Source organism: Salvelinus sp. IW2-2015, unplaced genomic scaffold (assembly GCF_002910315.2).
Source record: "Salvelinus sp. IW2-2015 unplaced genomic scaffold, ASM291031v2 Un_scaffold3858, whole genome shotgun sequence".
NCBI lineage: Eukaryota > Metazoa > Chordata > Actinopteri > Salmoniformes > Salmonidae > Salvelinus > Salvelinus sp. IW2-2015.
Genome location: NW_019945132.1, coordinates 32,613 through 45,410, shown reverse-complemented (window position 1 = coordinate 45,410; position 12,798 = coordinate 32,613). Strand labels below are relative to the sequence as shown.

Here is a 12,798-nt window from a genome sequence, read left to right as displayed (position 1 = left end):
CACCCACCCCAATGAACTGTCACAACTACTGCAACAGTGTCCTGTCTACCTTACAAAGACACCAAGGTTAAGTGTGTGGTGCCTTCTGGTMGTGCCACTAASGAGGTTTCTATGGTGATTTCAGTCAGTGATTAAGTCTTATTGGCTGGTGAAAGATGCCATGGTTTGTCAATACATACATGTTAATTGGCATGATAGGTCTAGGTCAATCTCAAATCTCCAATATCTGGATCAGTGGAAACTCAGGGATTGTTTTAATGCCAAGTCATAGTCAAACTATTTACTTACTGTAATAGTGCCAAGTCATAGTAAACTATTTTCTTATTTTAATAGTACCACGTCAGTTAAATAAATGTCTGTCTGTATTTTTTGTTGTAAGTTAGGCTTCTTAAGTTTAGGATTCTTCCACAAACTGGTTTTATACAAAATAGACAAACTCAAGATAACATTAGAATAACTCTATCATCAACAATATAACATATATCACTCGTTGGTCTATCCTGAGTGGTGCAGCGTTCTAAGGCACTCCATCGCAGTGCTAGAGACGTCACAACAGACACCCTGGTTCGAATCCAGGATGTATCGCAAGCCGCTGTGATTGGGAGTCCCATTGGGCAGCGCACAATTGGCCCAGCGTCGTCCGGGTTTGGCCGGTGTAGGCCGTCATTGTAAATAAGAATTTGTTTTTAACTGACTTGCCTGGTTAAATATGTTAAATACAAATATAGAGCTCCGTTTTGGTTTAGCCTGACCACCCATCCACATTGCTCTGGCCAAACGCCACGCCTACTTTCTTCTCCACAATTAGTCTGGATTTGCTTTCCTCCCCAACCTCTTCTACAATCCAAACACATTGGATCTTCACCTGATATACATTTCCATCACACCACAATGGAGATATATATATATATATATATATTTTTTACTTCAACAACGAATCAAAGAGGATCATTCAAACTCTGTATTGTGAACCTCTTGCTAATGTAGTAAATTGACAATTATGGGATAAGATAAACCTAGAAATGGCCATGAGACAAAGTTGACTCCTATATCCTTGCTACTATTTGGATTATCTAACCACTAGCTCAATCCATGTTTTCCAAGTTACTTTGAGTGTGTGAGGGTGTAAGAGTAAAATAAAATCTTCTAAACATTTAGAATGATTTATTATTACTAAATGTGTCTGTTCTGAGGGCAAAAGGGGYTGCAACTCAATATTAGGAAGGTGTTCCTACTGTTTTATACACTCAGTGTATTGTCTTTGGTGATGTGCTGCAGCTCAGCTGTGATATTTGTAACTTCTGACTGTTCTACACCACACGATACTACTAGTCAGCTGCTTATRAAAACCTTGAATATTAGAATCAGGTGTGGTAGAACTGGGCCGGAYCAAAAACCTGCACCACCATGTGGAGACCCCTGATTTATATTMAATAAAATTCCTATGTCTGATGAATGTATATTTGGCTGTAAATTGTGTCTTTGTGATAACTCACTTTTGTTTACATGTATTTAGTGCTACGCCTGTCTTCAGTAAACTTTCAAGTACAAGGTTTATGTTGATGATTTGTGTATTTTACAGAAGCTTGCTCAATTATCTTGTTAAAATTAAAAGATATTAGGGAACATTTTTCCAGTTTATCACACATTGGTTTAAATGGGTTTCTGGTTGTTCACTTCCCTCTGGAAAATCAGCTGTTAGTATTTCACAGTAACATTGAATAAATACTAATAACTACCTTATTTCTATTGCCTTTTTAACATTTTTACTACAGATAGATGACACACATTACTAACGGCTTCACACATAACTACAAGTTTGGTAAACGTTCCTACATAATAGTACAGCTACACTTTAGGGTTGAATGGCGGGAAACCGGTTACAGAGATTTACCGGGATTACCGCCCAAAACCGCTCCCTTTTACCTGGATAAATAACTGTGAGAAACCGGTAAATTAATAAACTATGTATATGAACAGTATTCCGTYAAATGGAACTGTTAAATGATATGTGATGTTTAAATCTGGATTCTCTATGACCCCTGCTTGATGAATCATCAGACATACGTATCATGGAAACTTTTTTTCTAGTGACAGGTAGGCCTACATTTGCTGCAGCATTGCCTATCCTACAGTAATATAAAGACCAAATGTGTGTCTAATTTACRCATCTCCTTCTGGCTTTCGGGAGTCACCTTGTTTTWKWWTTTTTTWAATTGCAACTGCAGATTTATAAAACAGCCTATCACTTGAATATTATTGCTTTAAATCAGTGCACGCGTGAGCACTCTGTCTCTCTCTCCGTCAACTCCATTCAAATTGCATCCAAAATAYATAATCCTGTTCTAGATTGACATATAGCCCTATATATTGATGTCCTAGGCTACCTAAGTCAGGTAATASATTCAATGCAGCATTAGCCTTATATTTAGCTAATTGATTATGGGTTATGCATAATAGGCTCCTAATTTATAGCCTCTGTCGCTTGTGTATTATGCAAGCAGCTGTGCTCCGTTGGCCTCTCCTTAAAAAGCGATCCGTAGCTCTTGGAGTCCTATGCAAGAAAAGCTAGACTATACATCTTCTTAGGGCTAGGGGGCAGTTCCCTGAATTTCCCCCTGCCTGACGTGCCCAAAGTAAACTGCCTGTTACTCAGGCCCAGAAGCCAGGATATGCATATAATTGGTAGCTGTCGCGGTAGGGGATTTTGAGTTGACCTTACAGGTTCCCCCGTCAAGAGTGACGCAAGTCGTATCACTCGAGTTCTTATATCATCCGGCGAACGGATGATTCACAGGTCCGCCGGACTGACCTGGTTTGTTGATTCCTGCCCTTAGTTCGGAGAATTGCCTGTAGTGTTTATTGTTTCGGGATCTTAGATAATATCAATCAGACTTAGAGTACATGTTTTACCTTTACCTTTTATACTCTTGTATCTAGACACACGCTTTCCTCCACGATTTAATGCCTATACCCGTCGGTTAATACTGCTTGAATATTAATACAGAGTAACTTTGCTTTTACAATATAAATGAGTTGGCTGTCCAATCCCTTAAATTGTCTTTTGTGTAGAAACTAGACTTGTTCCCCTAGATCGGGAGTGTCAGAGGTGTTCTCTCCCCTAGGGRTTTGGGTCTAGTTTCTACTTTTTATTCAATGTTTGCAATTTACACAGTTGTACATGTTATTACAGTTTCTTTTTTGTCCTTAATCTACAACATCAATAATCATCAAAACACTTGAACTCTTAATGCCTTATCTATGTATTACAACAAGCGGTTAATTACCTTAGCGTAGGTTGACCTGGTTGGTTCCCAAAGAGTATGTTCTTCAACTCACAATTTCTCTATAGGTTTAGCCAATCACTCAGTATCTGTTTCTCCTGCTAGAAGTTGTACTATTACTTTTTTAAAAACTGATTAGTTGAGAGACTGCTTTCGAGATCAAGACCCTTTGTAACACCACTGATGCTATTCATCAACTCCGGTTAGGGGGTGGATGTATTAAGCAATAGGAGTGTATAGGGTATTTGTCTCAGTAGGTCTCGTCCAAGAATCAGCAGTCAAAAGATACAATTGTTCTAGAGTATGAAAGTCAGATATTACCTTTTAGGTTGATGATAGTTGAAGTATCACGAGCAGTCTGTCAGTGATAAGTCAAGTACCACTATCACACCTTCTTAATGAAGGCATGCTTCTTATATACTCTTTTCGGGACCAAGTCAGCCTTAGCGCTGAGTTACATTTTATTCTTGCAAAAAGAATGCGGCAAGCTGTCACTGTGAAATGTCACTGTGAAAATATTACTAGCGACAGTGTCTATGCGTCATCTAAGTCTAAACCTTGCATCAAGTTAACCCAAACAAACTCTACTGTTAGTCCGGCTTCCTCCCGTTTGTTCGATGACTCGCCTTCCGCCTCTTCTGGGGGTGGTGTTTGGACGCCAGGTACCTCATCAAACCAGTTGTTTAGCTCCCACTCAAGAGGCAGAGCCAGCGGTGAAGATGTGGGCGGATCCAGTGAAGGAGGTGTCATCAGAGCCCTTTTTTGTGCTCCCGCATCATAGCATTGGATAGAAAACACTCTGACGTTTCTAAAACTGTTAAAATAATGTCTGAGGCTATAACAGAATTAATATGCCAGGCAAAAATCTGACGAAATGTTATTATTTTCAGCTCCCACGCTCTTATTACGGAAACCTATTGCTTATATATATATATATATATATGTCCGTCACCCAAATTGCAATTCCTATGGCTTCCACTCGATGTCAACAGTCTTTATTCAAGGTTTCAGGCTTCTTTTTTGAAAAACGAACAAGTATTTGGAGTTTTGTTTGGAGAGCACCTGAACCAAATCAGTTTTTCGGTGCGCATGGGAGAAGGCGCGCGCTTATGAATTTTCCTTTCCAATTGAACATAGTACTTTCCGTGTGAAATATAGTTTATTTACATTTTAGACTACATGAGGATTAAATATAAACGTTGTTTGACTTGTTTGGATGAAGTTTACCGGTAGCTTTTTGGACTCCTTTGTCTGCATGTTGAACGAGTGGATTACTGAAACCAATGGCGCCAACTAACAGACTTTTTAGGATATAAAGAAGGATTTTATCAAACAAAACGACCATTCATGTTGTAGCTGGGACCATTAGGATTGCAAACAGAGGAAGATCTTCAAAGGTAAGTGATTTATTTAATCGTTATTTGTCATTTTGTGAAGCCTGTGCTGGTTGAAAAATATGTTGATGTGGGGCGTTGTCCGCAGATAATCGCATGGTATGCTTTCGCTGTGAATCTGACAACGCAGTTGGATTAACAAACAGTTAAGCTTTTAAATCATATAAGACACTTGCATGTTCATGAATGTTTAATATTACAAATATTTATTTGAATTTGCGCACCCTGCAATTTCACCGGATGTTGTCGGCAGGTGTCCCGCTTGCGGGAAGCTAGCCCTAAATAACAGCTTGCTGGACATAATTTTTTTTGTTTCGTTTTTTCTTATAGCAAGACTATTCGAAGACGGATGCAAGTTATTTTTTGCTGAATGTTAGATACAGCAGAAGAGCGAACCTGCGATGGCGGTACCCTATGGCAGTTATTTATTCAAACCCATAACCATTCAATCTTCCTGAAGAGAAGCCTTCTTCTGCATCTAATTCTAGTCCTATGTTATTCAAGGATGTCATTAGAATGATGACGATATGGACAACGGAACTTATTTAATTTAACTGTTGAAAGAATGAAGCAACAATAGAGAAAGAGAGGAGGTAGGCTAATAACATTAAGGGAAATATTTTACATTTTTAACCTTTATTTAACTAGGCAAGACAGTTAAGAACAAATTCTTATTTACCATGACGGCCTATCCCGGCCAACGCTGGGCCAATTGTGTGCCGCCCCATGGGACTCCCAATCACAGCCGGATGTGATACAGCCTGGATTCGACCAGGGAATGTAGTGACACCTCTTGCACTGAGATGCAGTTCCTTAGACCGCTGCGCCACTCGGYAACATGYCCTGACTAATAACTAAGGGCAGGACACAGTGGCAGGTAAAGGCTGGCAGACAGGTCCTACTATATGGTCCAACAGGTCTCCAGCAACTGACTATCAGAGGCTGTTGGGGATACCAGCAGGGTATCTGTACTAGGGGCAGAGTTGTCAGAGGAAACAGTCTCTGGGTCTGACACAGTCTGAGACTGGAAGGAGGGAGCGTTCTGGGTTCCATTGGCAGGAGCTGGCTTGTCCTCTAGAGCAGGACCAGGTAGTAGCTCTATGACAGCGTAAAGGGCTCTGGCTCTGGCGGAGACTCCCCAACCGGACCAGGCAGGGACCTCCAGACGAGGGGAAACTGAGTCTTAGGGTCAGGAGCCAGATCTGCAATAATGGCTTCATATAATACTGGACGCTTACATTTTTTCTGGATTTGGGGACAATGAAAAAAAACCTTGTGGCATGTCTGGTGGGGTAAGCGTGTGTATCAGAGCTGTGTGTAAGTTGACTATGCAAACAATTTTGAATTTTCAACACATTAATGTTTCTTATAAAACATTGAATGTTAGCTAGAGACTGGTATTCAGGCTAGTCCATTTTCCCCTTGACACATGAATATCTTACATGTCGTTCTCACACACACTTGGTTGTGCATGCTGCCTACACATGTATAATATACAGTACTTACAAATCAAATCTGCTTGCTGTGTGGAGCAGAGTTCAGACGCCACCCTTATCTTTGATTTCACACTCAATTTGCTGAGCCAATCAAACGGCTGTAGGGAGAGACTTACTTCACAGCTACATCTTTGAGCAAGCAATGGTACTGACACACACAAGGGAAAACCTTCATATATGTTAAGTTAATCTCACCGTTAGATTCACTTAGCTATGCATGATGATACATAATGTTATTACCTCCAACCTTGTAATGGTGTTTTCCTGATACTGTTCTGTGTTTACTTTCACTTTCACTGGAGGAGGAGCTGTAGAGACTAGCAACTGTCCTTATCTCTATGGGAGGAGCTCACAACACAAAGCCACATTCAAAATTGGCCAACAAGGTTGCAGAACAGAGCTTGTTATTTTTGAAACTATCCAACGTACTAAGTTACCATGCCTCACTTGAAAACGGTTCCAAGCTTCAAATAGTGCTTTGCCACACATCATCCAGAGGTCCATCACCTAGCTTCACCAAGCCACACATCATCCAGAGGTCCATCACCTAGCTTCACCAAGCCACACATCATCCAGAGGTCCATCACCTTACTGCCATGGCTCATGTTAACAGTTACCTTTCTATTCTGCTGCTATTCCTTCCTGAGGGTGAGTTACATCAGTTTTCATATGAAATACTTGATAAGTCTGTAGGTCTTAAATGTAAGTTATACAGTATAATACATTACAGATTTGCGTTTCATTATGAGATGTAGATAACTACACTAAATATATAGGTGCATTATGCATCAGTTGTAACTGCAGATAGTCCTTAAAGGAATACATTTAATTCAATGAAAAGTGTTATATTTTGAACATTATTGAAGCTAAGGTGTCTTTTTACTGGTGAATAGCCGGTCCAGTCACCATCAGTATACAAACATCAGCATCTTCCTGTTCTATACTGTAAAACATGCAACTTATAAAACGTCCATGGAGCTTAAATATCCGAGTTGCCTGGACATTTGAATTGCCAGGATTTTTAAGCTGACATGAAATACTTCACTAAGCCAATCATTTGAGATGAATAAAAAAACCTGAGTTTGCTGAAACTCTCAGCTTAAAATACTGTCTTGGCTCAAAATACATGTCTTATTAAGATATTTCCCCTTGTGCCTCTCTGAAAGATGTATTGTACTTTATTTTTGTAAATGTACTTGTCAGGGACCAGTTTACAGTTTAAATATATAGTTCAGTAGCTGCCATATGATGCATTATATCAGCTATAGCAAAAAAGTGGATTTGTTCTCAGGACAGAAAAAAACACTGTCCAGTCAATTAATTGGATAATAACTGAAACTAGAAAGGAGTCAAGGGGGACTCAAAGTACAACATTAATATACTTGTCTCAAACTGAGACAATACTTGATTGAACTTGAACCCAACTTGTCTAGTTAAGATGGAACAAAGTTTTTGACAACTTGGAATAGTTACTAAAAGATCTTGAGTTGGGCCAACTTAATTTTTTTTTTTTTTTTTTTTTTTTTTACAGTGTAGTTGTAAGTGGTTGATTTTATTCTATTTAAAGGTGCAATGTGCAGAAATCGCTCCGCCATTTCCTGGTTGCAAAAATTCTAGTAGTTCGCCTAATTTCAGTTTGTGACAAAACCATCAATGCTTAGTGGAGAGAATCATTGTACCATCTAAAACACTGTGAAATATATTTTCCATAACCAACATTTTTTTTGTACTTTCAGCTGCAAAAAACAATAAGCATAGAAATAGATCACATAAAACAGATCTACCAATCAATCAATGAAATGTATTTATAAAGCCCTTCTTACATCAGCTGATGTCACAAAGTGCTGTACAGAAACCCAGCCTAAAACCCCAAACAGCAAGCAATGCAGGAGCCCCTTCATTCATAACTTCCTCTTACTGTACCTAGACTAGATTATAGACTAGTTCTGTACTCCCCCTTCTGACCATTCTGAATACTACACCACTATAACTTATACACACTGAATGCACAAGTTATTAAGAACACCTTCTTAATATTGAGTTGAAGCCCCCTTCAGAACAGCCTACATTTTTGGGGGGCATTGACTCTACAAGGTGAAAACGTTCCACAGGGATGCTGGCCATGTTGACTCCAATGCTTCCCACAGTTGTGTCAAGTTGTCAGGATGTCCTTTGGGTGGTGGACCATTCTTGATGCACACGGGAAACTGTTGAGTGTGAAAAACCCAGCAGCGTTACAGTTCTTGACACAAACTGATGAACCTGGCACCTACTACCATACCCGTTCAAAGGCACCTAAATCTTTTGTCTTGCCCATTCACCCTCTGAATAACACATACACAATCCATGTCTCAATTGTCTCAAGGCTTAAAACTTCTTTAACCTGTCTCCTCCCCTTCATTAACACTCATTGAAGGGGATTTAACAAATGACATTAATAAGGGATCACAGCTTTCAACTGGATTTACCTGGTCAGTCTATGTCATGGAAATAGCAGGTTTCCTAATGTTTTATACAATCAGTGTATGTTGTATCGTAAAGATTGATAGAATTGTAGTTTACTATGATTTAATGAGTGAACAAACTAAGAGGATTGATCTATAGCCACAGTTCCTTATATTCACTGATGTCCACAAGTTCTGTAGTTGATGTTACTTTAATAATTCAACACATGGTTCCATACTGCAGTCAGTTACTAACCCATACTGCTGCCAGTTAATAACCCATACTGCAGTCAGTTACTAACCCATACTGCAGTCAGTTACTAACCCATACTGCGTCGTTACTAACCATACTGCAGTCAGTTACTAACCATACTGCAGTCAGTTTACTAACCCATACTGCACGTCAGTTACTACATACTGCATGTCAGTTACTAACCATACTGCATTCAGTTACTACCCATACTGCAGTCAGTTACTAACCATACCGAGTCAGTTACTAACCATACTGCTGTCAGTTACTAACCCATACTGCAGTCAGTTACTAACCCTACTGCAGTCAGTTACTAACCCTATACTGCAGTCAGTTACTAACCCATAGCAGTCAGTTACTAACATACTGCAGTCAGTTACTAACCCATACTGCTGCAGTTACTAACCCATACTGCAGTCAGTTACTAACCCATACTGCAGTCAGTTACTAACCCATAACTGCAGTCAGTTACTAACCCATACTGCAGTCAGTTACTAACCCATACCGCAGTCAGTTACTAACCCATACTGCTGTCAGTTACTAACCCATACTGCAGTCAGTTTACTAACCCTACTGCTGTCAGTTCTTACCCATACTGCAGTCAGTTACTAACCCATACTGCTGTCAGTTACTAACCATACTGCAGTCAGTTCCTAACCCATACTGCTGTCAGTTCTAACCTATACTGCAGTCAGTTACTAACCCATACTGCAGTCACGTACTAACCATACTGCTGCAGTTACTAACCCATACTGAGCAGTTACTAACCCATACTGCAGTCAGTTACTAACCCATACTGCAGTCAGTTACTAACCATACCTGCAGTCAGTTACTAACATACCGGTTGTTCAGTTACTAACCCATACCGCTGTCAGTTACTAACCCATACCGCAGTCAGTTACTAACCCATACTGCAGTCAGTTACTAGCCCATACTGCAGTCAGTTTCTTACCCATACTGCTGTCAGTTTCTTACCCATACTGCTGTCACTTTCAAAGCCCCTTCATTCATAACTTCCTCCCGACTAAACTAGACTTCCCTTAAAGGTCCAATGCAGCATTATTTTTTTTCCATCTCAATGTCAAATAATTTCTGGGTAACAATGATGTCCCTTACTGTGATGGTTTTAAATTAAAATGGAAAAAAATAAACAAAAATGGCTTCTTAGCAAAGAGCAATTACTCAAGAAAGGCTGCTCTAGAGGTGAAAGGGGGGTCCAACCTGGTATTAGATGGATGTAGTGTATATTTGGTAACACTTTCTGTGAAGCCCATATGCATAGTGCATTATACAGCAGTATAAATGGGGTCGTTCAAGCCCTGAATGCTGATTGGCTGACAGCCGTGTTATATCAAACCATATACCACGGGTATGACAACATTTATTTTTACTACTCTAATTACGTTGGTAACCAGTTTATAATAGCAATATGGCACCTCAGGTGTTTGTGGAATATGGTCAATATACCACGGCTAAGGGCTGTATTCAGGCACTCCGCGTTGCGTCGCGCTTAACAACATTTGAGAAGGTCCAGTCACACAACTTTCCGAGGTGACAAAGGTCCGGATGGATATTGTCATTTATTGACGTAGTAACAAACCCCCTCACAGTGCGACCCCAAACTGTTCACACCTCTCTTGTTGGCAGAGAGAAAATGTTGCTGTCTTTAAAGCTAATTTCCTGCAATTCTACATGTCTAATGTGTGTTCATATGATACTTGTGGTGGTTCATTTCTGTACTATCAGACAAACTTATCACACAAGTCAGAGTTATACCTAAACTAAATCTTTAATCACTTATTAATAATGGAGCAGGTCAATACAACACACACATATAAAGTGAATCGATTGATTGCTCTATGATAATGATGGCTGGTCATGGCTGGTCGACGATTCACGATCAAATGATTCGTTGAGAGCCCCGAGACAAAAGTACAAAGGTCTTTAATAGCCAAGATACACCCCTTTCAACCTACATGACGAACAACAGATATATAGAATGGGTCACAACGTTAAGATTTGTATGAAAGATACCTATAATACATAGCAGACATTATCTGCTGTGTCAACAGGTTTCATTGTATAGACCAGTGTCTGGCCCTCCGACTCCAAACTGGAACCATCTCTCCCTGGTACGGTATAGAACAGAAACATTAACTCATGCTCTGAAATGCTCTTTAGGTTTGATTACCCAAAAGACATGGTAAATTTCCTGTCAGTGTTTTCTCCCAGAGGCCCATCCTCAGTAGAACACACACATAATAGTTAAGAATCCTCTATTCTGTTGAATAAAACAACCATTTGATGCAATAAAAGTATTATAACATAATCTTGCAATTTTGCCACCATATACTGTACCTGAGTGATTCAACAAAATCAATGTGGGGCCCCTTGGGGGTCGAGGCCCCTGGTCACTTAATCTGGACATGACAACTACAAGATGGCAATCAAACAAGCTAAGCGTCAGTATAGAGACAAAGTAGAGTCGCAATTCAACGGCTCAGACATGAGAGGTATGTGGCAGAGTCTACAGTCAATCACGGACTACAAAAGGAAGACCAGCCCCGTTGCGGACCACAATGTCTTGCTCCCAGACAAACTAAACAACTTCTTTGCTCGCTTTGAGGACAATAAAGTGCCACTGACACGGCCCACTACCAAAACCTGCAGGCTCTCCTTCACTGCAGCTAACGTGAGTAAAACATTTAAACGAGGGTAAGGCTGCCGGCCCAGACGGCATCCCCAGCCGCGTCCTCAGAGCATGCGCAGACCAGCTGGCTGGTGTGTTTACGTACATATTCAATCAATCCTTATCCCAGTCTTCTGTTCCCACATGCTTCAAGAGGGCCACCATTGTTCCTGTTCCCAAGAAAGCTAAGGTAACTGAGCTAAATGACTATCGCCCCGTAGCACACTTCCGTCATCATCAAGTGCTTTGAGAGACTAGTCAAGGACCATATCACCTCCACCCTACCTGACACCCTAGACCCACTCCAATTTGCTTACTGCCCCAATAGGTCCACAGACGACGCAATCGCAACCACACTGCACACTGCCCTAACCCATCTGGACAAGAGGAATACCTATGTAAGAATGCTGTTCTTCGACTACAGTTCAGCAGATTCAATCCACCTACACCAAACTCTATTCAAGCTCGAGACCCCACTGGTCTCGACCCATGTCCCTGTGCAATGGGGTCCTGGACTTCCTGACTGGCCGCACCCCGAGGTAGTGAGTAGAAACCAACCTCTCCACCTCCGCTTCCTCAAACACTGGGCCCCACAAGGTGCATCTCACCCCTCTCTCTGTACCCTTCACCCATGTCGCTGCAAGTGCATCGGCCTCCAACCGAAATTCATCAAGGTTTGCAGACGACACTACAGTGTAGGCTTGATTACCAACACAAGCGACGCCTACAGGGAGGAGGTAGGTGTACTTGTGTAACAGTACAGCTTCCGTCCCTCTCCCCGCCCCTACCTGGGCTCGAACCAGGACCTCTGCACACATCGACAACCACCCTCGAAGATCGTTACCTATCGCGCCACAAAAGCCTTGCAGAGCAAGGAACACTACTTTAAGGTCTCTAGAGCGAGTGCCATCACGCGATTGAATGCTATTAGCCCGCGCATCACTGCAACTAGCTAGCCTTACATCGGTTACAACTCACCCCCCTTTTGATGTGGTCCTCCTTCATTCCAGTCAAGACCAGTTGATCCGGGTCCGCACCACATGTAAGTAGCAGTCTTCCGTCCTCTTCCTGCCCCTACCTGGCTCAACGCAGTGCAGAGCACCTACCTGCGGGCTCTGCCACATCGCAACTCTAGCCACTCCCGAAGCATCGTTACCCCGGGCATCGCACCCACAAGAGCCGCGGCCTTGCAGAGCAAGGGGTACAAGCTTACTGTTAAGGTTCAAGCGAGTGACGGTCCC

General features: G+C 41.3%; 1 protein-coding gene across 1 annotated transcript in view; it reads left to right on the top strand.

The window, feature by feature from the left end:
* Window positions 1–5,557: 5,557 nt before the first annotated feature.
* The window catches only part of LOC112076582 (OX-2 membrane glycoprotein-like), a 14,230-nt gene continuing 6,989 nt past the window's right edge, over window positions 5,558–12,798 (top strand). Inside the window, 1 exon segment of the mRNA XM_024143316.2 lies at window positions 5,558–6,822. Coding sequence (XP_023999084.1) covers window positions 6,771–6,822 — 52 coding nt within the window. The 5' untranslated portion in view covers window positions 5,558–6,770.